We start from the raw sequence: 26,957 nt of genomic DNA, 5'->3' as shown, positions 1-26,957 counted from the left end.
CTGAACTTTTTTAAATGTTAAGTTTCACTTAAAAGCCAACAACCTATTCCCGCCCTTCAAGGGCCAGGACAGCCCCTCTCCTCCCAACCAGGTTCTAGTTGGAAATGGCACCCTGCCCTATTCGTGTGTGTGTGTGTGTGTGTGTGTGTGGTGCTGGAGATCAAACCCAGGGCCGTGCACATGCTAAGCAAGTGTTTCACCCCTGAACCATGTCCTAAGCCCTAGCCCATCCTCCCCCTTTTTTAAAAAAATTTTGAGACAGGATCTCACTAAGTTGCTGGGGCTGGCCTTGAACTTGCCATTCTCCTGCCCCAGCCTCCCTAGTGCTGGTTTACAGGAGTGCACCACCATGCCCAGCACACCCCTCTTTTTTAGTTATGGATGAACACAATACCTTTACTTTATTTATTTATTTTTATGTGGTGCTGAGGATCGAACCCAGTGCCTCACACATGCCAGGCAAGTGCTCTACCCCTGAGCTACAGCCCCGGACCCTGTCCACTCTTCAAGCTCGATTATTCTGGCCCCCAGATCTCACCCTCAGCTCTTTCTCCAGGCATGCACCATTCAGGTCTGGCCTTCAGCTCTCGGGATGGGAGCACACCCTAGATATGTGCGTCTTCTTGCCCTTTGATGTATGACACCTGTCAGAAACGGTCCCCTCTAGTGTTTGCCCCATCTCTGGGCCCACCCATGTAGTCTCTGGTCTGTGGATCTGAGGGGATTTATGAGAATCTAAAATGAGCACAGTGCTTGTGACCAGCTAAGTTGATCCCTGGACCAGTGCCTGCGCTCACCTGCTTTTCTGCTCAGTGAGGCCAGCATGGAGCCCACTCCAGCAATCCCCATAGACCCTCCACCTGTGCACCCACAGGGCCAGTTTGCCTACAGTTGACTTTACTTCCATGAGATGGGCCAGCATATTTGGTTGACATGACTGTCACTTTGTCCTGGGAAATGGTGCCCAGGTGGGCTGTTTGTCAGGGTTTGAGGCCCTCCCCAGTGCCCTGCGCCAGCTTCTGGGCATCAGGCCTGAAAATATTGCTGAAGTCTGGGGTTATTTTGTCTAAGGATGGGGACAGAGCGGGGATAATGGGCAAGCATTTATCCAGATCCACAGATGGCAGCCACCAAACCTGGGGTGGGGTAAACATCAACCAGGGCCCAAGTCGATGCTCAACAAGGCGTCAGGGCATGGGCGTCAGGTGGCATTTTCCCCTCATTGTCATTGTCCCTGAGGCACATGAGCAAATTCTGACCCCAGCTGACTCACCAATCCAGAGGCTTTGCTGTCCTGGAAGCCACGAGGCCATGGCTGCCCAGTCTGGGCACATCAGACAGCTTCTGAAGAACCTCAGAGAGCAGGCCAGTGCGAGAGCAGGCTGCAGGGCCACTGTGTGGGGAAGACTGCAGCTGAGATGCCGTGGGTCCTGGCCAGTGACTTCATTTCTATGAGCCTTAGTTTCTCCTGTGAAATGGGGTCATTAGTGGAGCCCACTGGAGGGCTGATGAGATCAGAGGTGGCCCTGGGCCTGCACAGGGATACTGTAGAAGGCTGGACTCCATGATGCATGGGGTGCCTGGATGGTCCTGCTGCCCCTGTCTGGCCCTGGTTGAGCGGCTGCAGCTGCTGGGCCAGTGCCTGGGCCTGCAGATGTGCTGGAGGCCCTCCTTGCCTCACTCCCCACACTGCTGGGGCCTAGACCCGAGGGGCATGTGCCCTGGTGGCAACTGCCTGGATCCTGCCCACCCTTCCCTGTCCCCTCCTTTCCTGTCCTGTTTCCATAGCAACTGTCAGAGTCAGACACAGAACTGCTAGCCCGGGGGGGGGGGGGGCAAGGCAAGGCCAAGAGGGGCTGTGTGTGGGCTACCCTGGGTGACTGAAGCTCCCCCGACCCCTCCTCTGCTGGCCCCTGATGGTGTATGTGGGGGGGCATCCCTCCCGCCCTCAGCTTCGCACCGAAGGCTGCAAGGCCTCCCAGGGGCTGTGGGCTTCACTCCTCCTCACCTGTGGGCATCCATGTGGCCTGGAGGGCAGTGCCCAGCCACCAGCTGCTTGTTTTCTCTCCTCATGGGCCACCACTGTGTTTCCCCACTCCTGAAAAGGAGGGAGAGAGGGAGTGCACACATGGCAAGGAGCTGCCTAGAATATAAACCAGCTCTGAGCTTCTTCCTGGGGCTGGCTTCTGCAGGACAAAAGGCAAGTGCCTGCCCATCCTCAGGACACCCTCCCTTCTTGGTCCCAGGAAGTAGACCTTCCCATAGTAGGGAGAGAAGATGCGGAGGGATGGGAGACAGCATGGCCATGGGAGAGTGTGGACTTGGGGTCAAGAAGGCCTGTGGGTAGCCCAGTTCCTGCTGTGTGTCTCCTGGCAGTTAGGGAGCCTCTCTGAGCATTTCCTGCTCAGTAGCCACTATAGTTCTCTTGAGTTTTCAGTCCTGGCTTCACAGCTGAGGAACCTAAAACACAAAGAAATGTCGGGTGAAACCACCCACCTAGTTCCCCCAGGAGAGCAGAGGGAAGACGGAGAACTTTTCCATCAGCCAAGGGGAAGGAATGACTCCCTCTTGGATCTGTGAGGGGGCAGGTGGATCAGAGAAGCTGATGACACAGGGCACTGGCACGCTGGGACATGGGGAGCATCAGATTGTCTCCCGCCCATGCTGTGGTTGTGTCACAGTCCCCAACACAAGGCTGTCAGCATTCTAGTGGCCCCACAGAGAGGCACACGTCAGCCTCCAGCAAGGCGGAGTCACGCCCTTTATAGGGCCATGTCCTGGACAGAGTGGAAGGGAAGAGGGGAGTATCTGGAAGTTGCTTATAGAGAGCTTCACACGCTCAAAGACCCCCCTGAAGACCCCTGTCACTCATGGCCAGAGGTGCACCATCCTGCCAGCTGGAAGGGTCTCTGCACTTCTCCTGCCCCTGCCAGAGCCTGGAGAGTCTTCTCCATGCCATGCCAGTCCTCCCTCCCAGGGCAAGCCCCTGTTCCTGACCCAGGAAGGTGGGAGGAGAGGGGTGCAGGGACAGGATGGGAACTTCTGAGGGCTGCTGGGAGATGCCTTGCTTCCTGGCTGCCTATTAAAAAGGAAGGAAACAGAGGCCTCCCTTGCTCAGCGGTTTGTCCCCAGCAGAGTGTGGGGCCTGGACATCCGTGTTCCCTCCCCCAGCGCCAGAAGCATAAACAAAGAGGGCAGCAGCGGATCTGGAGGTCCTGGGATGGGAAATTCCAGGGCCTCCCACCCCTAGGAACCAGCCCCTGACTTGCCAAGGCCGTCCAGGCTGCAGGGAAGGCAGAGGAGACACAGGTGTGCCCCTAATCTAGCCCCTGCTCTGGGGGAGAGGGACCTCTGGGGGCACATTTCTTTTCTTTTCTTTTGGAGGGGGACCAGTATTGAAAGGGGCACTTGACCACTGAGCCACACCCCCCGCCCTATTTTGTATTTTGTTCAGAGACAGGGTCTCACTGAGTTGCTTAGCGTCGTGCAGTTGCTGAGGCTGGCTTTGAACTCACGATTCTCCTGCCTCAGCATCCTGAGCCACGCCTGGCACTGGGGGTGCATTTCTGTTTGCCTTGATGTGACAACATGTTGTAAGGTTGGAGACCCCGAGTGGCAATGGACAGCAGCACTTACTCTTTCTCGGAGAATGAGCTGCTCACTCAGGTGGAGGCTCCTGAACAACCATGTGGGTTCCCAGGGTAGCTCCTGCTTCACCCCTCCAGGCCCCTCCTTCCTGTCCTCCCCCACCAACGGCCCCACCCCAGCCATTCCTTTGCCCCTGCAGAGCCTGTCCTGCCTGAGCCTCCTGCAGCCTCCATGCAGAATTCACGGGGCTCCCAACTGCCAGAAAGCCTTGTCTCCCTATCCTCATTGTGGTGGCCAAGCTCTGACTCCCACTGCCAGCTCCATGGCTCATTTCCTCATGCTGAATGTCCCCTGCTGACCAAGGTGCTGCCACCCCATAGGACTTACACTTCTAGAAGCACTGCACACCAATACAGGTGATGTCCAAGTATCTGGGTGTCGGTGCCGGAAGTTCCAGCTTTCGCAAGACCAGGCATGGTGCCTTTCTCTCTCTGAGCTCTCCCAGCCCATTTCCTAGCTCCAGACATGCTTTGGCCCTGTGGAGACACTGGAAGGGAAGACTACTCCTGCCACTGCCCATGAGTGCCACTAAGTCAAATGACATCTGATTTTATTAATATGATACTTGCTGAAAGTCCTGGTATTTCAGACAGGACATAGGTGACCATCAGGGAGAAACCACAGCTCCACAGGGGCCTTTGGCGTGGGTGGCCTTTCACAAGCACCAGGCTGTTAGCAGCTTCTCCCCAGACAGGCTCATCTTGGAGGAAATGAAACAGAAGCTGCAATTCTCTCTGACGATCCATGATCTGCAAACAGGAACCACAGGTCCCCTGGGGGACACCATCTCAGTGTCATCCCTGGAATGTCTGCCTGACATGTTGCCTCCAACCCAGTCAATTTGGGGGATCTAGGGAATGGTGAGAGGAAGAGGGGCACAAATGCATCCACACCACAGGGCTGCTGAGCACGGGGCCAGCATCTCCCTGCCCCTCAACTGGGAAGGATGCTCTTTAAAAAGGGGAATAGGAGCCAGACTCTTTGGTACACTTCTATAATCCCAGCAGCTTTGGAGGTTGAGGAAGGAGGATCACAAGTTTGAGGCCAGCCTCAGCAATTTAGCAGGACCATGTCTCAAAAAGGGCTGGGGGTATAATTCAGTGGATTATTTAAAAAAAAAAAAGGAGACTAAGGAGTGGGAGCATTTCAAGTCCATTTCCGAGAAACTCTACATTTACCTCTTCCCTAAAAGCACAAAAATGAAACCTTCTGTGTAACAGTGTGGCCTTTAAAAAGCAAGACAAAGTTCTGCATTTTTATAAAACTTGATAAAACCTGTCATTCTTCACAGTCACAGCCTCACAAAGGAGCCCAAGTCCTGGGTGGGGTGGGGGACGGGGACCATCTTGTTGGAGCTGTGTCTGCAGAGCTGCCACCCTGGCCAGGCAGCAGCTGCCCTCATCCTTTGGGTAATTTTGCCCAAGTTTGCAGATATTTTTTTAAAGTTTGTGGTAAAATAGTTATAAAGTGTGCCATCTTAGTGTTTAATTATACTGTTTTAAAGACATTAATTGTATCCACACTATTGAGCAACCAGCTCGCCTACATATCAAAAGTTTTCCAAAATTTTTTTTATCATCTTAAACAGAAACTCTGTTTTAAACTCAGTAACTCTCCATCCCCATCCCCACCCCCCAGGAGCTCTCGTTTTACTTTCTATGGATTTGCTCATTCTAGATAGTTCTTGCAAGTGGAATCATACAGCATTTGACCTTTTGTGTCTGGCTTCTTTCACCAGCTTAGAATTTTTATGGCTTCAGGGGCCCTTTCCGCTGGGGCGCTGGCTCTGGAGAGGCAGGTGTGGCAAATTGCCCTGAAAGAGCCTCTGCATTCCCTGCACTGGGCCTGTCTCTGGGGCATGGTGGTGACAGAAGAGGGCAGGCTTTGGCTAGTTGGGAAGTTGTCCTCACCCTTCTCAGATCTCAGCCCATCCTCAGGACAGGGGATCTTTTGGTCAAAGACCTCGTGTGAACATAAACCTGTACCAAAGTCCTTGCAGACAGGAGAAAGCCAAGAGCAGGTTTTCAAGACTGTTCCCCGGCAGCTTGACCAGGGATTTCAGGAGTGATCAAATATTTCTACCTTCTGACCCATGAATTCCATTTCTTGGAACCAGTTCTAAAAAAGGAAAAGATCGGAAATATGGACCACTATTTATGCACAGAAATGTTCCCTGCAGTGCTGTTTATAATAGCCCCAATGGGAAGCAACCTACATATAATCATAAGGGAATAACTTGAGTAAATTATGGTAAAATATGACACAGTTACAAAAATCTTATTTGCAAAGCAAAGCAAGAATTTTGATGGTGACAAAAATACCTATGACAAAATGTTAAGCAAAAAAAAAAACACCACTTTTTTAAAAGCACTATAATTCTCTGTATGCATTATGATATCAAGAATGTAAAGAAGAAAAATCAAGGGAAAAAATAAACAGAAGCATATGCCAAACTGCTTGGTGCAATTATGGTTTTAAAAAATGTTTCTTTACATTTTTCTGCACTTTGCAAATTCTCTACAAAAAGAACACGCATTACTCTGATCTCCAGGACACCAAAGCAATATATGGGAAACTCGGTGCTCCTCTGAGTGCGATTAAAGAGACACCAGGGTTTGGAAGGGCGGTGGAAAGAGGGCACTGGAGTCATGTTTGAGCCCTGTGACCCCGTGACCATTTGGTACCTGAGGGTGCTTTGGTGGCATGCTATGGGGCCAGGGATGGGGTGGAGCAGTGGCAGGTGTTCACCAGGAAGGGAGCTTAGACCAGAGTTGGAGGCTCCAATGTCTTGAAGGGCTTCAGAGGCTCTCATGAGCAGAGGTGTGCTGCTGAGATGCCCTGCCTGAAGGACGTGGCCACCTGCCATGGAGCATGGGACATATGTGTGGCCAAGCCTTCTGTATTTCAAAGAAGCCACAATTTCACATTTTTCTAAACATGTGACATCTCTTATTAAACACTGGCACCCACTGACAAGCATTTTCAACACCACACAGCCCGTTTCTACGGGCCAGGTGTGGTGGCCACTGACAGGTGGCCTCTGGCCTGCTCCTTCCCAGGGGTGGCTCCCCAGGGGTGATGAACCTCCAGCACAGACTGAAAGGGGTTTCCTTTTGTTCTCCCTGCCAGAAAATGAACCACCGTCCCCTCTGGTCTCTGGGATCATTGATTACAACATGCCCCTCACTTCCACCTACTTGAAGCAGATGAAGCTGCGGGTGATGAACTCCCAGGAGCAGGTAAGGCGTCTGTCCCCTTCGCCCACCTGGAGGCATCCTGACTTGCCTGGCTGTGGTTGCCTTTCCCAGACAGACTCGGGTCTGCCACGGGTATAAACACCCTGGAAGTCAAAGAGACCCTTATCTGGTCATCTGGGCCGGGCAGTCAGGCAGAAAGGGGAGGAGAGGGCAAGAAAGGGTGCATTCCTCCATGGAGGGTCTGCAGGGCGCCACTCCAAAAGCTCAGACTTTGCAAAACATTCCCCAAGGTCGGGTGGGGCCGGGGTGGGGAGAGCTTGCCCTGGATCTGGGGTCCTTCTCCCTGTGCTCTGCCCATCACAGAGCTTTTCCCCAAGGAGGTGAGGGGGCGTGGCCCTGGCTGCCTGCCTGTGGCCTCTGTCACTCTCGGGGCCCAGACAGGCCAGGAGGATGGGCCTTGGAAGGTGGCCCGGGCTAGATAAGGCCCCAGGGTCGCCCCACTGCCCAAGACTCCCAGCTGTGGTTCACCAAAGGCTGTCAGACACCATGGAAACTGGCTATGAAAAGAAACTCCTTGCTGCCTCCCCACACAGCCCATCTTCTAACTCTTCGCAAAGCAAGTAGCCTGGTTTTCAAAGATGGACTGGGTGGCTCTCCCTCTGCTGCAGCCTGAAACCAGGAACCAATTTTTACCCCTGCTTTAAGGGCCCTCACGCGTCTGGTGAGGTCCTGCCTGGGGGAATGTGCCCTTCCTCTCTGATTGATAGATAGCTGGGACTTGAGTCTGACTGGCAACCCAGGGTGCCTGTCACCTGGCACTGCTGGTCTCCTTGACAACGTGAGCATGCGTGTGCAGGGGTGATGGCTTGAGGCTGGCCTCGTGGTGACAGAGTAAGACATGTTTGGGTTACACTTGGGCCTGTTACCCAATTTGAGGATTTAGGCTGGTTGGCTTGGACCATGGAGTTGTGCCCTCTCGGCCACGCCAGGCCCAGCCCCTGGAGCCTGCATGGGGTCACTGTGGCTCTGAGAGGCAGAGCTGTGTCCATCTGCATCTCCCACTTCTCACTGAGAGGGCCTGTTCATGATGTTGTGTTACCAGAGAAATGTTAGGGGCTTGGGTTTCCAACCCATGAGGACCACGTCATTTTTGCCCCAGGAATGCCAGTGACAAAGGTATCACTTTTGTTAATAGCAGATCTCCTCTGCAGCGGGGAGTGATTTGGGCCTCTCTTGCCTGTCACCATCCATGCTCTGTTTCCACATGTGTCACCGCGCTCATCTATTGCCGTGAGGACTGAGGCACAGCCCTGCGACTCTCTTTCCTGGGATGCGCTGCCACATTTAGATCACTGCTAGTCAGCAGTGGTCAGCGTAGTTGTGATCCCTCTTGAATGGATTATGATGTGTTTGGTTTGGTTAAAAAAATCTTCCTGTACTTTGACTTGCATCTGTGGAAGGAAAGGGATTAACACTGTATTGGTTAAAAGCTTTAACAAGGATCCGATCATTCACCAAATATTTATTTAGGGCTCCATGGGGATGAACAAACAGCTGCATTCCTAGGCCTTCTTATGACCCGTGGGGAGACAGACACTAACCAAAAAAATCATACACAAACTCTCCCCAGCCCAGTGAGTAGCTGTGAGCAATGAAGGAAGTGCTAATCAGGCATCGAAGTGCAGCTGTGAGGCGGCCGGGCAGGACACCTGGTGCTGTGGGTTCTTAGGGTGGGGTGAGTAGACTGGTGTGGAGGTCAGAAAAGGCTTGCCGCAGAAAGGGGTGCTTTGGCTGAGATGTGGTTCTGAAAAGAAGAGAATTACACAGCCAGTGCAAAGGCCCTGTGGTTCCAGGGAGGACAGGACCTATAAGGGATTAGAGAGGCTGGTGTGGTTGGGGCAGAGAATGTGAGAGATTCTGTTGCTGAGCAAAGAGGGATATAGCACAGTGTTGGGCACTAGAGCCCACCTGAAGCTCATGAAAGAAGATGGGCAGATTGTCCCGGTGAGGTTCAAGCTACTCCCAAAGCAAGGGAGGATTATGGGAGGCCTTGTTCGAAGGGTGCTCTGGGAGTCTGGCTCGGTTGGAGATCCAGCTGGCCTCTGAGAGTAGCCAGCTAGTTCCGTGTGCTTCCAGAGATCAAAGTACAAATTCTCCTTGCCACCCGACAGGTGAAGCAGCACCTCCCCTCTGCCGAGGGCCTTTTGCTTGTCAATCTCCAGCCCCTCACATACAGCAAGGGACACTCAAGGCCTCAACCTCTTGGGCAGTGCCATTATCCCTGTTTTACGGCCAGACACATGGCAAAACAGAAATCACCAGATTATTTATCTGCAGCAGCACAGAGGGGCTAAGGGCCCTAAGTCTTTGATTCTTCAGCTTGAGTTGGAACTAAAACTACACATCCTTCCCGGAAGGCAGGCAGAGCTCTCCTGGGGTGAGGGTGGTCCCTACCTCAACAGGCTTTTCTGCTATCAAATCCCATGTCCAGAGGCAAGGCTTTGAAAGTGGATCTCTCCGATTACTCTGACCACAAACAGGCAACACAGAACACCTGCAGTGTGTGCAGATCACCCACGTGAGCTACGTGGATTCTAAAGCAGCTGGGAACCAGGATAAATGACATTAATGCAAACCAAAACTCTGCATCTAAAACTTTGAATGAGAAATCTCATCCCTAGTGCCCTGGCACACACCTGTACTCCCAGCAGCTCAGGAGGCTGAGGCAGGAGGATCACAAGTTCAAGGCCAGCCTTGGCAACTTACAGACCCTAAGCAACTTAGCAAGGGAGGACCAGGGAGGACAGGACCTATAAGGGATAGCAAGACCCTGTCTCAAAATTTAAAATAAAGGGCTGGGGATGTGGCTCAGTGGTTAAGTGGCCCTGGGATCAGTCCCCGGTATCAAAATAAGATAAAATCCCAATAATTTTCTCTCTCTCTCTCTCTTGACATTGCACAAGCAGAGGACAAATGATAAGGAGAACATATGCCCTCCCCTTGCCTTGATGACACAGCAAACAGGTGGTGGGGTTTTCTTGAGGGCTGGACAGAATCATACTTATAGACTATTTGTGATGAATATGCTAGAAAATAAGTCCTTTCTCATGGAGGGTGTTAGGTGATATGAAAACCCAATACTCTAGTGCAGGGGCTGGGAGCTTGCCTAGCATGCACAGGCCCTGGGTTTGATCCCCCGAACTGCAAAAAAAAAAAAAAGTAAACATGCAAAGAAAAAAAGATTCTCCTCAAGGTCTGGTTCAACGCAGCAAATATTTTTAGTGTCTTCAGCATACAAGATGGTAGGGGCCAGACTCTACCCTCCTAGAACTGTCTCCTAGGTTGACACAGACCCCAGAAGTTGTCATCAAAGTGGCCACAGTGGGCTGAAAATACAGCGTGTGGTCCGATGAGAGTCTTTCTTCCTTCCTTGTTCGGGGGTGCTCTGATGGAGGTCTGAGACTGAGAGCACATGCAGTTGTGCACATGGTGAGTTCATCTTGGCGCTGGTGCAGGAAGGTTCCGCTGCAGGGTGGAGACCTTCTTTGATAAAGTGCCGACCCAGGGAGGGTGCGGGCTGTGCTCTCGGCTGCCCCAGAGTCCGCCAGCAGGTGCCACCGAGCTCCCAGGTGCATGCAGAACTCGCTGGCAGTTCTCACACTGCCACTGGTTTTGTTTGGTCTCATTTGTTTTTCTTTTGTCCTTTATTTTTTCCTAATCACTCTAGTAACACATGACCTCAGAGAAAAATCAGTAGCCAAGAAAGCAAGAACATGGTGATGAGAATCACCAGTGTTTCCCACTGGGATGGCGGGGAGACTTTGGTTTCTTGCCTTTCAAATTGTGGAATAAAAGCTGCTCACCCCACACCCTCCTCTGGCTTCCCGCTATTGACTCCCATATGCTCCGTCTCTCTCCCTCTGGATCCTAATGTTGTCACCTATCCAGTCAGCTGGTGGCGCCCTTCTCCTCTCATGCGTTCACTTGTCTATGCATTCGTCTGTCCGTCCATCCATCCATCCATTTGTACTAAGCCAGGCTCTGTCCCAGATGCCAGGAGGCAGAGGTGACCAGGCCCAAGCCCCTGTCTACATGGCTCTACAGTTCAGGAGGAGACAAAAAAGCCCAGATCTACTCTTTGGGGTCTATTGGAAGAGCTCAGAGGAGGAGGGGACAAGGGGGCAGTGGGTGAGTGCCAGTCAGGCCCAGGGGTTGTCAACGGTCACCTGCTCTGTCTCCAGCACTGTACACACCTGACCCCTTGCTGGGTCACATGACTGTCCTCATTCTACACATTTGCTCCCTGAGGCTTAAGGTGGTTGAGCTGCTCCACAACCCTCCATTCCCAAACCCGGCTCCTGCCAAGTTGCCCTGTCCTGTTTCTCCCACCCTGACCCGGGAGGAAGTGCCTGTGGCCCAGTGTGGGCCAGGAGCAGGGCCACAGGCCAGGAGGGAAGACACCCCTGACTGAGGTGAGTGGAGCCCCGGAGAGAGGCAGGTACTGGCCTGGGACCTGGGAGCTGCCACCCAGCAGGGCCCAGGGAGCGTTGCCCTGACCTTGTGGCTGCCAGGGGCACAGGGGTGGGATTGGCTGTCCATACATTCTTCTCTCTCCCGAGGTCACGTGTCTGCAGAGCTGTGCCCCTTCCTTCCCACGCCTGCTCTGCAGAGGAAGGCTCAGCCTGACCCTGCTCCCTTTCGGTCCCCCCCCTGCCCTGGGCTTGTCCAGAGCGGAAGGCTGTCAACACCTGCCTCCCCCTCCCCAGTTCTCAGAGCAGCGCTAATATTGCTAATATCCCGCTAATGGTTCTAATGTTCTCCCAGCGGTGTGTGAAGTGGTGCCTGCTCCATTGTTTAAGCCCACGTGGTACAGGAGGCTCTCATCCCTCCATTAACCTCTGCCTCCCTCTCCTCCATCTCTGAAGAGGAGTTGTCCCCGGGTCCTGGTGCAAGGAGGGGCCCACTGCTCCCTCCCAAGGGCAAACATATGGCACCTGCGGGGTCCACTGGGGTCTCCAAATTATTGGCCTTCCTGCTCCTAAAAGCAGCCCCTTCCGCAGTGACTAGCACAGCTTTCGGCCAGGATTCTCGGCGCCCACCCTCCATTTGTAAAGCCAACCACCCTGGCATCAGGTGGTCAGTGCCAGCTTCGCTGCTTGGAATCTGTGTGACTCGGGGCTCCTTGCTCCACCTCTCTGTGCTTCTCTTTCCTCATCCATTACTGGAGAGTAATAATACTTGGACTTCATGAGGTGTCCTAGGAGTTAAAGGACATAAAGCAAGGCCAGTGTTTAGCACTGTGCTGGGCACCTTAGAAGCAAGAAGGAAGTCCCAGGAGCTGCGACAGCACCAAGGGCTCCTTATGCCATTCTTATCTGACAGACACACCAAGTGGCCTTGCAGTAGAGATGGGGCCATAGAATCAGGTCAGACCCGTGGTCACTCTCCTGGAGCTCTTCTTCTAGGAGACAAAGATAGCAACCACGGTACTGTCACCAGGACAGAAAACAGAGAGATGAGAGGGTCCAGAAACCTGCCAGCTGGCTTGGGGACACTTGCTCATCCTCGTCATGGGGTTCAGGCAGGCAGAGAGGGCCAGGGAGGGAGGCTGCGAGGCGGCAGCCCCAGCAGGACCCTGCCAGGCAAGGGCAGAGTCCCAGGAAAGTGGAGAAGGGCCTTTCCTGGAAGCCAGGCCCAGAAGGAGCCCCCTCAGCACCAGACAAGGACTACAGAAGGGACCTTCTCAGACTCCCATATCCCCAGGAGGAGAAAGGAACAAGCCTGCCCTGCAAAACTAAATTAAAAAATCTCTCCCCTTCTTAATTGGCAGCTCTGGAGATGGAACTCAGGGCCTCGCACATGCAAAGCAGGCGCTTTACCACTGAACCACACCCCATCCCCTGCATTCGCTTAAAAAACAAACAAACAAAAACCCTGTAGTTAATATAGTAACATAAAATTTTCTGAGGAGGGATGGGGCTGGGGCTCAGTGGTAGAGTACTTTGCCTGGTGCTTGTGAGGCCCTGGGTTCCATCCTCAGCACCACATAAAAATAAATAACATAGGGCTGGGGATGTGGTTCAAGCGGTAGCGTGCTTACCTGGCATGCGCTGGGTTCAATCCCCAGAACCACATACAAATAAAATAAAGATGTTGTGTCCACTGAAAACTAAACAATAAATATTAAAAAAAATTTCTCTCTCTCTCTCAAAAAAAAAATAAATAAATAACATAAAACATGTTGCCACGTAAATCACTTTTAAGTATAGAATTCAGTGGTGTTGGGTATATTCACAATGTTGTACAATCATCACTATTTAGTTCCCAAATTTTCTTATCACTTCAAATAGAAACTCTGTACCTATTAAAGGTGAGTCTGCCTCTCTCCTTTCCCCCAACCCCTGATAGCCTCTATTCTGTTTTCTGCCCCTATGATTCTATTTCAGGTGCCTCACAGAAGTGGAATTTGTGTCTGGCTGCTTTCCCTTAGCATGATGCTCACAAGGTTCATCCATGTCACAGTATGTGAGGACTCCGTTTCTTTTCATGGCTGAATAATATTCCACACTATAGGCACCCCGTTTTGTTTATCCACTCATCTGTCGATGTACATTTGGGTTGTTTCCACCTTTGGCAACACATTCACTTGGTAGTCACTATCTTTTGGACCAGGTGTAAGACATGAGACACAAAAGCAGGATCCTGTTTCTTATCTCTCTAAGCCCTTATCCCTCTTTCTTTTCTCATGAACTTTCTCCACCTACCTCCTTCTACCAGTCAGACCCAAAAGAGGAGCTGAGTCAACAAGATGACAACAAGTGCCTGTCTCTTAGTCAAACGACACCTGATTGATTCATAGGATTCTTGCCCCTGAAATCTATGACACTGACTTGGACAGCCAGGCTTGGGGCCCTGAGAGCAGTGATGGTTTCCTCCTTCCCTTCTGCAGCCTGACTAGGTGAAAGTTTGGGGGAAACAGGATGGAAGGGTTGACTGTCTCAGCGTTTGCGACCTTGGATAGTCTCTTAAAGAGACAGAGCCTCCAATGTGTTTCTTTAAAGAGTAATCCCCATAGAGGAGAAATAGAATGTAGAACTTATAAACCAATAAAAAAAATAAAGAAAACTTGACCAGTCCAGAAAGCATTATTAAATGGGGGAATAAAAGAAGAAACCACCCAAAAGAGGTATAATAAATAGGAAACATAAAGTAAGGTAACGGCAGTTGGTGAGTCACAATAAATGTATATGGGTTAAATTCCACTCACATGGAGTCAGAAAGACTTGGATGGGCTTTTTTAAATGGAAAGATCCAACCATGTGATATTTACAAAAGACATTTTTAATGGCACAGAATGGCAGATAAAAAGAGCAATGTCAAAACAAGCAAGTGCTCGAGTCGAAAAAGCACTGAACAGGGAAGCCTGTTCTACAGTGATTGGGGCACGGTCTCCCAGGAGGAGCTCAGGGTCTGCCCTTAGGGAGGTAGGAGGCAGCCAGCCTGAGCATCTCCACCATCTTCTGCTGCTTGCAGTTTTGGTTACGGGTTGTGGGAGCCACCTCCTTAGATCAGTGTCTTCAAGCTCCAGCTTCTGCTCCTGCCCTCTGCAGATGCGCATGGAGCAGCTCAGGTGGGGTGTCTGCTGCCTCAGCCACCTGGACTTAGGACCCTCCTTGTCTGCCCCCTGGGCTCACCTGCTGAAGCACACAGCAACCCTGGTCCCTGCAGCCTCTGCCCTTCTCCAGCCCTCACCACAGCTTCCTCGTTCCTGGCCATGCTCTCTCCTCCTGCTCCACACCCTCAGTCTCTGGGATGAGCCTGCCTGCCCTTCTGCAGCTGGCTGAGGACCCCCCCCCCCAAGCTGACCCGGGAGCACAGGAAAGACTTGAGATGCCAGCCGTCACATTTTTAGGATCTGAGAATCAGAGGCCCAGCCTTTTCCTGTCTCAGTAAATCTCTGGCACTGTGGAAGGTTTATGCTGTGGCAAGAAAAACAAAAAAGCAACTGAAATACTGACCTTGACCAAGGCTGCTGTTTGGACTTCTCTAGTCAGAGCATGCTCCTTGGAGAGGTCCCATGGGGGGAACACGCGCTGGGTAGCTGCCGATGGGTTCTGTCCTGTGCCTCTCAGGTCCTCCGTTGCAACCCCAGGGTGACTGGTCCTCAGGAGTGGCTTCTCAGGCGGCCCTTTATCTTTTTATGTGTGTGGGTCGGGGGTTGTTGTTGTTTGTTTGTTTGTATTCATTTTTACTTTATTCAGTAGAATTTTTTTTAACATTTTTTTTTTTTTGGTGTAGATGGACACAACACAATGCCTTTATTTGTATGTGGTGCTGAGGATAGAACCCGGGTCCCACCGATGCTAGGCGAGCACTCTACCACTGAGCCACAATCCCAGTCCTAGAATTCATTTTTAAAAAATCATATCAAAATAACAGACCCTGCTCTAGCCTCTCCTCTTTTCCGTTTCTACTCCCCTGAGAAGGTCCCTTTTCTTTCTTATCTCTTAGACATCTCTTCTGGCATTTACCTCCTGTTTCTCCATAATGTGCTCATACTGCTAGTTCTTGATTTTTAAATTCAGACTTGTATTGTTGTTTAATTTCTTGCTGTGGGAGCTAAGTATATACGCTCTTACACCCTTTCCCAAGATACTATTTCTCTTTCCTTCATCCCTCAATAGATCTACACCTCTCTACTTGGATAAATCACTATTCATTATTTATATTATTGTGACTGTGTGTGTATTATTCATAGATGACCCAATTAGCATACCGTGATTACATTTCTTTTCTTTTGATTCCCCAGAGTTAGCCATTGCCTCTCTTTTCCCATCCTTCCCCTTTATCTTTTGATCTTGCTTATGCTGGGTGTTTTGTTGTTTTTATTTTTATAGGCTCAGAGTTATCCATTATTTTTTTTTTGAGTGGCTTCTACATTGGAGTCTCAAAAAGGTTAAGTCCACTCCACCCTCATGCTTCTTTTTTAGTAGTTTCAAGTTTTCATTTTTGTAATAGATTGTTATTGAGAACAGTTTTAGATTTACAGAAAAACTGAGGTAACAGTTCCCACATTATCTCCTTACTCCCTCCCGCCAAACTCACACTCCCAGCAGGTGCCTTTCCTATGGTAACATCTCACCTCACAAGGATACATTTGTTACCACTCACGAGCCAATATTGATGCATTATTGCTAACCAAAGTCTATTTAGATTTCCTTCCTTTTTTTTGTGGGGGGCAGGAGACTGGGGATTGAACTCAGGGGCACTCCACCACTGAGCCACACCCCTAGCCCTATTTTGTATTTTATTTAGAGATAGGGTCTCACTGAGTTGGTTAGTACCTCAACTGTGGCTGAGGCTGGCTTTGAACAAGGGATCCTCCTGCTTCAGCCTCCCAAGCCGCCAGGATTGGATTCAGGCCTGCACCACTGCTAGATTTTCTTCCTCTTTACCCAAGAGTCTTTTGGTTCCAGGATTCCAACCAGGAGACTTCATAAAGGCTCCTCTGGGCCATGACAGTTTCTTAGACTTTCCTTGTTTATGGTGACCTTGACAGTTTTGAGGACAATCAGTCATGTATTTTCAGGATCTGGGATCTGCCTGATGCTCTTCTCAATATAAAACATAACACTTACGGTTATTAAGAGGACACCCGTGGTCGCCGAGGGCCCTTTCCTTGGATCCTATGGAAGCGACACACTGTCAGTGTGATTTGTGAGGCTGTACTGGCCTTGATCATACCTGGCCCAGGCGTTTGTCCGGTTTTGTCACTCAACTTGCTCTTCTTTTTTCTCTTCATGCCGAACACCTTGAAGGCAGCTGCTGTGCGCAGCCAGCACCCGTGTGTGGCGTGCTGTTCTTACCGAGCGCCTTGCAGGTGAGGGGTGGGCACGAAGGTCCCAGTTCGTGGGAGATGATCTTCTCTGCCTTCACGCATCCAGAGCCACCACATGGATTTGTGGCCCTTTGTTTTATATTTGGGTTATACTTCTGTGCTCCTTTATTTTAATGTTAATTATCCCAGTTTCAACCATTGGGACATTTCAGTTGGCCCCTTCCCCCACTCCTTAAATATTTATTTATTTTTAGTAATAGGTGGACATGATACCTTTATTTTATATTTATGTGTTGCTGAGGATCGAACCCAGTGCCTCATGCATGCTAGGTGAGCGCTATTCCTCTGAGCCACACCCCAGCCTCTCCTGTGTCCCTTTAACATGTCCCCCTCAGGGTTTGGTGCTCCTAGTTCTTGGTTTGGTTTTGGCATTCCCCCCTCAGTTCCTCTTAACTTTCTGGCACCTTAAGATACTCCAGGCTCATCTCATCTATATCTTACCCCACACCTAGAATCAGCCATTTCTCCAGGAGCTCTGCTTCCTTTTATTGGAGAATCATATTATTTAATAAAAGATGCTGAGACAAAAGGGTTAAGCAGGATCCAAATCTCAAGAGTATCCCATGATACTTTCCAAATGAATCAAAGATCAAATTTAAAAAATAAAAATGAAAACATGTCTTTTTTTTTTTTTTTTTTTTTTTTTTTTGCTCTGTTAGTTGAGAGATCTAGGTGCCAGCTGAGCTTGTTATTGGAGTGTCCTTTCTTTTACGCCCTCTCAACTAACAGAGCAAAAAAAAAAAAAAAAAAAAAAAGACATGTTTTCATTTTTATTTTTTAAATTTGATCTTTGATTCATTTGGAAAGTATCATGGGATACTCTTGAGATTTGGATCCTGCTTAACCCTTTTGTCTCAGCATCTTTTATTAAATAACCTATTTGGGGGCTGGGGTGTGGTGCAGGGTAGAGTGCTCACCCAGCATGCAAGAGGCCCTGGGTTCTATCCCCAGCACAGCAGATAGTAATGATGATGACAATGATGATGGTGAGCAAAACTCTTTTCCCCATTGACTTGAGATGCCACATTTACAACTTAGCAAATTTCTGTCTGAAGCAGTATCTATATTTCTGTTCAGTCCACTGTCCTCTTTGACTCTTCAAGTACCAGCAGCACTGCACTGTGTTAAGATCATGTTTTTGAATCTAGTAGGAATGGGTCCCTTCATGCCCACCATTTTAATTAATTAATTAATATTTATTTGTTTTAATTAGTTATACATGATAGTAGAATGCATTTATACACTTTGATATATAGAAATAGGGTATAATTTCTCTTTTTTTTTTTTAATTTTTTATTGTTGGCTGTTCAAAACATTACATAGTTCTTGATATATCATATTTCACACTTTGATTCGAGTGGGTTATGAGCTCCCATTTTTACCCCATATACAGATTGCAGAATTACATCAGTTACACATCCATTGATTTACATATTGCCATACTAGTGTCTGTTGTGTTCTGCTGCCTTTCCTATCCTCTACTATCCCCCCTCCCCTCATAATTTCTCATTTTTATGATGGTACATGCTATAGAATCACATCGGTCATACAGTCATGGATGTACATAAGATAATAATGTCAGTTTTATTCTACTTTTTTTAAAAATATTTTTTAGCTGGGATATAGCTCTGTTGGTGGAGTGCTTGCCTCGCATTCACAAGGCCCTTGGTTCAATCGCCAGCATGACAAAAGAAAAAAAAATCATGAAAAATATTTTTTAGTTGTCAATGGACCTTTATTTGATTTATTTATATGCGGTGCTGAGAATCGAACCCAGGGCCTCACACATGTTGGGCAAGTGCTCTACCACTGAGCCCCAGCCCCAGCCCCTCATTCTACTTTAGATTAGGTAGAGGGGAGTAAAGGCTGGGGAGGGGAGGGTACTTGGGGAGGGGAAGGACAGTAGAATGAAACAGGCATGCTGACCTTTTATAAAATTTTACCAACTTGATACTTTGGGGAAAAAAAATGTGCTTCTTCCATGCCTAGACATGTTTACATCCCCTTCTTGGTGGAGAATCCTCCTGTAGAGGCCTGGCTTGCCTGGCCCTGTCAATTAAGCCAAGATGCTTTTTACCTCGGGCCTTTTTGTTCATCCAACAACCCGGGGTGGACTGTGAGCTCAGAGCCTCACATTCCCCAGGCTGGCGCCCAGGGGCCCTAAACATGAACAACCCAGCATTCCTGTCCTCCTAAAGATGCATCAAGCAAAACTGGGTATTTCTAAACTCAAGAGGAGAAAATTTCTTGGAAACTTTTTCTAGAAAGGACAGAGAAAGGCAAGAGCCCTTGGTGCACGCCTGTAATAAGGTGGCTGAGGTGGGAAGATCACAAGCTCAAGGCCAAATAAAAATGGTTCAGTCCCCACTATAGAGGGGAGAAGAAAAATAGGCGGGAAAAATTTCATTGACAAACATCTTTTGTATGGAGCATTATTTTCAAGATCAAAAAATGTTATGGAACATCCTCAGTGCTTTCCAGAAATTTGCTGCAACTGCCAGAGACTCTAAGAGAACAAGCATTCCTGCTGTTTTGCCATGCAGCCTGGGCCCAGAGGAGTCTGTGTCTCTCCTTTCTTCCTGCTTCCCTGGAGCTGTATGGGAAAGAAGCAGAAAACAACCGACATCCTGTCTCAAGAGCCAGTTCCCTGATGGGGTTAGTAGATACCCCCAACCTGAAGGGCTCATTGTCCCTGCAGCTCCTCAAGGCCCTCCACCCCCAACACAGGCGAGGATGGAGGTGGCCTTTTAACTTCATTATCCTGAGAAAGAAATGCATGCAGGGTCCATGATTTACTGGTGCAGGCAGAAGAGCTGCCTGGTGCGGAGAGCAGAACCCTGCAGCCAGGCTGGCCTGGGAATGCTTTATCTGTGTCAAGGGAAAAGCTGGGATCAAGGTCAGGAGCCAATACCTGGGCCATCTTAAATGAGGGGAGTAGCTCTGTCCTCCCTGGGCTCTGACTGTAAACTGCCCTGCAAGGCAGCCTGGGTAGCTGAGTCCCCAGCTCTAAGGACAAGAGAGATCCAACAGGAAAGGAGGCGTCCTTCCCGGGCTGGGCCAGGAAGGAGCGGCTGGAAACATCCAGATGGCCACTGAACTGGTGGCGACCTTGTGACCCACCCCACCCCTGTCCCTGGGCCCAGCCTGACGGAGGTCTAGAGAGGATTTGGTATCTGTGGCGAAGTCATGTATTTTATTTTTTGTACACTAGATATTTTTGCATCCTCCTCTTGGTGGACAAAAACTCTCGACTGCAGTTTTCAGGGGCCTCTTGCATCCAGAGCCAGTAGGATACTTGGGGAGGGGGCTTTCTTCAGCTTTCATGGGTGGTTGTCACTTTCTTCTGACACTTTCTTCTGATTGCATGGCTTTGAAGCAAATGCAGCTCATTTTGTGGCTGAGGCTCCTACTTGAGTCCTTGACCCACTGGGTCCTTTTCACATGGGGCCCAGACAGGCCTCTCCCCAGCTTGGAGGGGCCCAGAGAGGACCCTGACTCCATGCAGCTGGCGGGTGGGCAGGCAGGCAGTGGGGTTTGTAACCAGACCTGGAGGGTGCAGGAGGGGTTCAGTGCTCCAGCGGCTGATGTCTGGAGATCAATTAGAGATAATGGGTGTACTCAAGAAGCATGGCGGGCTCCTTCCTTGTTGTGATGGTGTTTACCTCGTTAATAGGCTCTCTTCCCCTTCAGGGCGGAGAGCACAGTGTTGCACTGTGAATTTGTGCTGCCTTCTTTGCTTTGCTCGGGATGCCCAGGTGCAGGCCGTGAGCAGGCTGGCAGCTCTCTCACCTCATTCAGACCCTCGCCCTGCCTGTGACATGGCGTTGAATAGTTTTAGAGAAATTCCCTTCTTCATTCACTTGAAAAAATAATTTTTTTTTTTTAATTTTGGTACCAGGGACTGAACCCCTCCAGGGGCGCTTAACCAATGAGCCCCAGCCCCAGCCCTTGTTTACATTTCATTAGAGACAAGGTCTAAGTTGCTTAGGGCCTCACTAAGTTGCTGAGGCTGGCTTTGAACTTGCGATCCTCCTAGCTCAGCCTCCCGAGCTGCTGGGATTACAGGTGTGCGTCACCATACTTGGCTCAAAAATAATTTTTTAGGTCCTACTATGTGCTGGGGACACGGTAGTGAAGAAGACAGCTAACACGGCCAGCTCTGGACACTCATAGGCTATGGAGGTAATCAATAAGTCAATAAGGAAAAAAAAATATGCAGAAGTTTGAAGTTTGGGGCAGAGAATTAAAATTGAGTGAGATGGTAGATAGGGCTTCTGAGCCAGAGGCCTTTCTGAAGAGGAGGCATGTGAGCCAAGATCTGTTGACAGGAGGGGCCAGCCTCTGCACATGGCAAGCACAGGCTCTCCAAGCAACAGAGACAGCATGTAAAGGCCCTGGGGTAGGACACCTAGGCGGCTGGGACGGGGATGAGGGGAGACATGCTTGGGATATGATGGAGCAGTCCTCAGGAGTCCGCTCCCAGGGGCTTGCTGGCTGGGTACAAACTTCGTTGTGTACGACCCAAAGCCTTGTGGTGCACCTTCTGCTACCAGAGAAGAGCAGGGGCTTAATCTGGGGATGGTGAGAGAAATAAGTGCCCGAGGGGGAGCGCTGCCACTCAGGCTCACGGTGCAGCCCTGCCCAGCAGTCCAGCTTTCCTTTCTCTGTGACACAGCCTCCCTGTTATTGGATCAGTAGGTTGGGGCAGGCTGGCTGGAGCAGTTTTCAAATTATACTCTTTGCGCCTTTCTTCAAGGGAAGCTCCTCTGTGGTGGAAGCCCACTGGGTCGAGGGTGAGGAGCAGACAGGCGGTCGCTGGCACAGCTGGGCTGGGGGCCGGCCCACCCACCTACCCCTCTCAGGCAGAGCAGCTCCTTCCACCCTTCCATGCCCCAGCAATGGGGCCAGGAGAGGCCTGAGCTTGGGTGAGGGTGCTGCAGAGTCAGGGAAGGGGCACAGCCCAGCACAGCCATGAACAGCGACCTCAACAGAGATGAGTACAGAGCCCGGCCTCACTAGCCCACGGGTATTTGGAGCGTTTCTAAGTGCCTCAAGAAAAATAAGACCAAGAGAGCAGATGCCCATTAGCTGGGCTTCGACCCTGGCTGAGGCGGTGCCCACACACCTGGAAACCCTTCCCTCCTGCGGAGTTCACAGATGAGGGAACTAAACGCTGCTCTCCTCCCAGCACCACAATCCGCCCAGCAGGTTCCCGGACACAGCACCCCTGTCGTCTTGCAGGAGCTGACACACTAGAGAAAAGGCCACATGGAAGAGTATGGAGTCCTGTTTAGTCCACCCACAGAGAGGAGCCCTTGAATCAGTCAGGAATGATTTTGACTACAAGTACCAAATTCTAGCTGACCAGAGAACAAAATATGAAGTTATTTTATCCTGGTATAAGAAAATCAGAAGAGCTGACTTTGGTGCTAACACCTGCAATGCTATCTTGGTGACTTTGTGACTTGACATTTTCCTCACAGTTACAAATTAGCTGTTATTGCTCTGACCATCTTATTCATATTCAAGTGAGAAGAAGGTGGGAATGGGCGGCACTAACTTAGTTTAGCAAAGCAAAAGCTTTCCCAGAAAGTTGCCAACAGATTTTTGTGGACATCTCACTAATTAAAACAAGGTCACTTTCTACCCTCACCCCTACCTATAAGGGAGGCTGGTAAAGAAGGAATTTTATTTTTCTACTCTCTGGGTTGAGGAAGACATGGGAGAATATCAATTCTGGGTATCAGTTAAGCTATATTCTGGCCTCATGTGGGGCAGGTAGCTCACGACCAGAACCAGCTCCTCACAACTGGCAACCGAGGCTCCACCTCAGAGGACTCAAGTAACACTTGCTTGAAGTCACAGCATTAATGAGAAAGAGACCCTCATCTCCCTGAATGCCGGGAGGGGAGGGAGAGAGAAAGGTGGAAGAAAGCAACTGTGGGTCAGGCAGGCTGGGCCACCAGAGCATCATGCGCCAGCCTCCTGGGGACAGGTCTGCTCTTTCCACCACCATGGCTCCTGCACCAAGGGCAGACATTCTGTCACCCTTGGCCCCAGTGCTAATTCAGGTCTGGCCCGAACTCTGTGCCCACTGGCTCCAGACCAGCCCTCTTGGGGCCTCACCACATTTTAGCCTTACCCCACTGCAGCCTTCAAAAACAAGTCCCTGGTGATGTTCACCCATTTTAGAGATGAGAAAACCAAGGCTTAGAGCAGTTCCATCATCTATCTAAGGTCACATAGCAGAAGGGTCTGAATCAAGCAGAATGTGTCCCAGTGCCCTGCTGCCTGGCTCTACCCCCACCCTGGATGCTGATCTCCAAGTACATGAATCCAGCACCAGAAAGGTCCCCATGGGGCAGCTCTGACCCCTTCTGCCACCAGGGGCTGGGGCATGCAGGGGCTGCTGCCTGCCACCCACAGTCTCCTTGCATGGGCTTCCCAGGCCCCCTCCTTCAAAGGTTGCAGCAAGAGGCCCCGGGTCCAGCCAGAGGTGCTCCTAGTTCCTAGCCCTAGGGAGAGCGCTGGCTGCACCCTGGGCCTCGCTCCAGTGGGTCCCTCTTTCTGCTCTGCTGGGGGTCAGTGACGCGCAGCGCCGTGTGGGTGGTCTGACTTGGGGGCTCACCTTCGCAGCGCCTCCCAGGCACCAGCACAGCTGGCTCCTGGCCCTGTGACCGTGGCTTGTCTCCCTGGGCTCGGAACATCAGCTTCCTCATGATGGGGTGACTGGGTGAGCCCTCTCTATGCACAATGGCGTTAATATCAACCTTGTGATTACATAAGACAGCATCACATATCACCCCGCATGGTGCCCTGCTGGAGTGGGTCACAGGAGTTGGTCACAGTGAGCCCCGGGCCACTTGGCCGTGGCAACTGCCCTGGCTGTTTATTTTTCTCCCTTTTTAAAACTTGTATGGAGCACACGTCTTCTGCTTTCACACACAGAGAAAAGGGCATTTACCGTGAGGTGGGCAGCTCAGTGAAGCTTTCCAGTCCGATCCCTTCTCAGGTGGCCATTGCCCAGATGGAGAGACAGAAGTCTGTGCATACCCCAGAGACCCCTTCCAGGCACTGCCCAGCAAGGGTGATCACCAGCCTGGCTTCTTTCTAATAGCATAGGTTGGTTTCACTGGTTCTAGAACTTTTGGGAAGTGAGCTTGCACAGCATGCTTTTTTACACACACGCAAGCTTGTGAGGGTCCTGGAGTCGCGGCACAGCTTGTGCCTCTAGTCACTGAGCAGGGTTTCACTCTTCACTGTCCATCCTCTGTGGGTGACCAAGGGCAGCTTCTGTTGTGAGCAGTGCTGCCAGGTGGCTCCAGGATGATTCTTTAGGGTCATCTGTCCTCACTTCGTTGTGCCCACACCCAGAAGGGGGAGTGCTGGGTCACGGCTGGCTGTGGTGTTTTGGCCAAGCCTCTCCAGAGGTGCTGGAAAGAAGGCAGCGAGGTGGGCACCACTGTGGGACTCACAGGGAGGCTGGGGTCAGAGCACTCATGCAGGGCTGATCCAGCAGGACTCCATGGGGACTGTGCTGCCTGCCAGCCCCAGCCCCTGAACGCTGAGGGCCCTGTCAGGGAATGTGCTGGAGGCTGAGCAGAAGAGAAGGGAAGGAAAGCCGCGGGGTGACCAGCAAGGACCTGCCAAGGTGGGTGTCAGATCAGAGCATGGCACTTGGAGTTCAGAGGGGCCTAGATGTGGGGAGGGTCAGCAGCGTCTCTGTTGGGAGCCCAGGCGCCTTTCTGTCTACTCAGTGCATGTGTACCCTTAAACACCCGGTGTCTGGGCGACCGTGTCACCTCCTCTGAGGAGTCTTTCTGGGTCCACACCCTGAGCGCTTCCTTCTGAGCAGGTCTCAGCCCTGTCAAGTGCAAACAGCAACCAGCTCCTGTGACCGGCATCAGATCAAGAAAACTCGGGTCACTTTCCTTATCTCCCTGTCCCTGCAGGCCTGCAGAGTCCCCAGAGGCAGTCCTGCGTCTGCATCCTGCACAGCTGTGTCACCTGCACTTCTGCACAGGGAGGACTCCACACGAGTCTGTGGAAGGATCACTTGCCTAGAAGCATGCATGAATAAAAGCAGGGAGGGGGCCACACTGGGTGAGCTGGGGACAGAGGCAGCCAGTTGATCACAGCAGATTTCCCAGAGAAGAATCAAGGGAGCTAAGGTCTGTGCAAGGTCTGGAGGGCCAGCTGAGAAAGCCATAGCTGGAAGCTACTGGAAGTTTCAGGGTAGAAGAGTGACAGAACCAGAGACATTTCAAAGCAAGACATTTCTGAAAAGAATGAAGATGTAATTTTTACTTTTTGTTGTGGTTTTCAGGAGTGTTTACTTCAAGAAATTGGGCTCTTTTAGTTATATCCACAGTGAGAAATTTCTCTAGCTAGAGGAGGAATGAGGACACAGTATTGGACGGCCTCTCCTAGCTTTCACCAAAGGTCCAACCAACTCTGAGGTCGCAGCCGGCTCTGCAAACAGCAACTAGTATGAAGAGTACATGGAGAGGTGTGCCCCCAGCCCCCGAGGGCTCAGCTCCAGGCACCTGTGACCACTTCCCTTGCTGCAGGCCTCCTGCTTTCTTTGGTTTGGAGTAGAGCCCCCTCGTTTAGGAACCTTCTCCCCAGCCCCCAGCTCCTCAGGGGAGGCTTCCCTCCCTTCTCCAAGGTTGTGCTGTGACCCTTGTTTAATTGTCTTGGCTGTGATGTGGGAAGGGATAGTTCTTGGGGGCAGAGTCGGGTGCTAGCCTGACCAGATATTAACAGATATTTTAAAGCTATCATAGTGGGACAGATCAATAGAATAGAATAGACATGTTTCCCAAATAATGGGAAATTAGTACATGATGAAGATGGCATTTCTAATAATGATGATTTCTTCAAAATGACAGTATTGAGGGCTGGGCTGGAGCTCACAGAAGAGCATTTGCCCAGCATGAATGAAGCTCTGGGTTCAATTCCCAGCACCACAAAAGAAAGAAAAAATAAGTTTAGAAAAAAATAAAATAAACTAGACCCTCCACTTTCACTACTTAGATGAAAATGAATTGATGGAATAAAGATTTTGTTTGACAAATATATAAATGTTCCAGAAGAAAATATGGATGAGCCAGGTATGTGGCATACACCTGTTATCCCAGCAGTTTTAGAAGGCTGAAGCAGGAGGATCACAAGTTCAAAGTCAGCATGGAAAACTTAGTGAGACCCTGTTTCAAAATTAAAAAAAAAAAAAAAAAGCTGGGGATGTTACTCAATGGTAGAGAGTCTCTGGGACCAAAAAAATAAATAAATAAAAAATTTTATCATTAAGCCATTAAAGCTGGAAAAGAAAGAAACTTTATTTTGACCTGCAATTCTAAAGCTCTAACAGGAAAAAAATTTAACCAGATGATATAAATTTATAATATTTTCATATGGCAGGAGAATTCCTATCACAAAAAGACAACAGAAGTGGGGCTGGGGCTGGGGCTCGGGCTCAGTGGTAGAGCACTTACCTAGCATGTGTGAGGCACTGGGTTCTATCCTCAGCACCACATATAAATAAATGAATAAAATAAAGGCCCATCAACATCTAAAAATATATTTTAAAAAAGATAACAAAAGGAAAATGTATTTGCAAATATATAAAAGATTTTATTCATCTCCAAAGAGATCTTTAACAAAAAAACAAAAAACAATGATTCAAATAGAGCCGGGCTCAGTGGTGCATTCCTGTAAGCCCAGCAGCTCAGGAGGCTGAGGCAGGAGGATCTGGACTTCAAAGCCAACCTCAGCAAAGTGAGATGCTAAGCAACTCAGTGAGACCCTGTCTCTAAATAAAATACAAAATAGGGCAGGGGATGTGGCTCAGTGGCTGAGTGCCCCTGAGTTCAATCCCCGGTATTCCCCTAAAAAAAAAAAATACCAACAATTCAAATAGAGAAATGAACAAGTTATTCTTGAAAACAAGGAACACAAGTGGTCAATAAGTACACAGTCCGCACAGACACGCTTATGCTCCCAGATGGAGGGAGGCAGAGGAAGATCTTCACCTCTGAGACTGGCAAAGATAAAAGAGGTTGTGGGTACCACTCAGGACAAGTGTGCAGTGAGGAGAGATTGCAGCCACTGCTGGTGCCGGTGGGCTGGTGCTGCATTCACACCAAGGGGTAGGACAGAGATTGGGACATTTTCCGTCCTAATGAGGAGGAGCAGGGAAGCTGCCATGTCTCAAG

General features: G+C 50.2%; 1 protein-coding gene across 2 annotated transcripts in view; it reads left to right on the top strand.

The window, feature by feature from the left end:
- The window catches only part of Nol4l (nucleolar protein 4 like), a 115,568-nt gene that overhangs the window by 48,652 nt on the left and 39,959 nt on the right, over positions 1–26,957 (top strand). For both annotated transcript variants that reach the window (XR_003584075.2, XM_027945193.2), the window contains exon 4: positions 6,778–6,887. Coding sequence is in view for 1 of the 2 variants with exons in the window: in XM_027945193.2 (XP_027800994.1) it covers positions 6,778–6,887 (110 nt within the window). In the remaining variant the exon portion in view is untranslated. The remainder of the gene's footprint in view (positions 1–6,777; positions 6,888–26,957) is intronic.

This window comes from Marmota flaviventris, chromosome 2 (assembly GCF_047511675.1).
Source record: "Marmota flaviventris isolate mMarFla1 chromosome 2, mMarFla1.hap1, whole genome shotgun sequence".
In the NCBI taxonomy this organism is placed as follows: domain Eukaryota; kingdom Metazoa; phylum Chordata; class Mammalia; order Rodentia; family Sciuridae; genus Marmota; species Marmota flaviventris.
The sequence above is the reverse complement of the archived record's forward strand: the minus strand, read 5'-3'. Positions and strand labels throughout refer to the sequence as shown.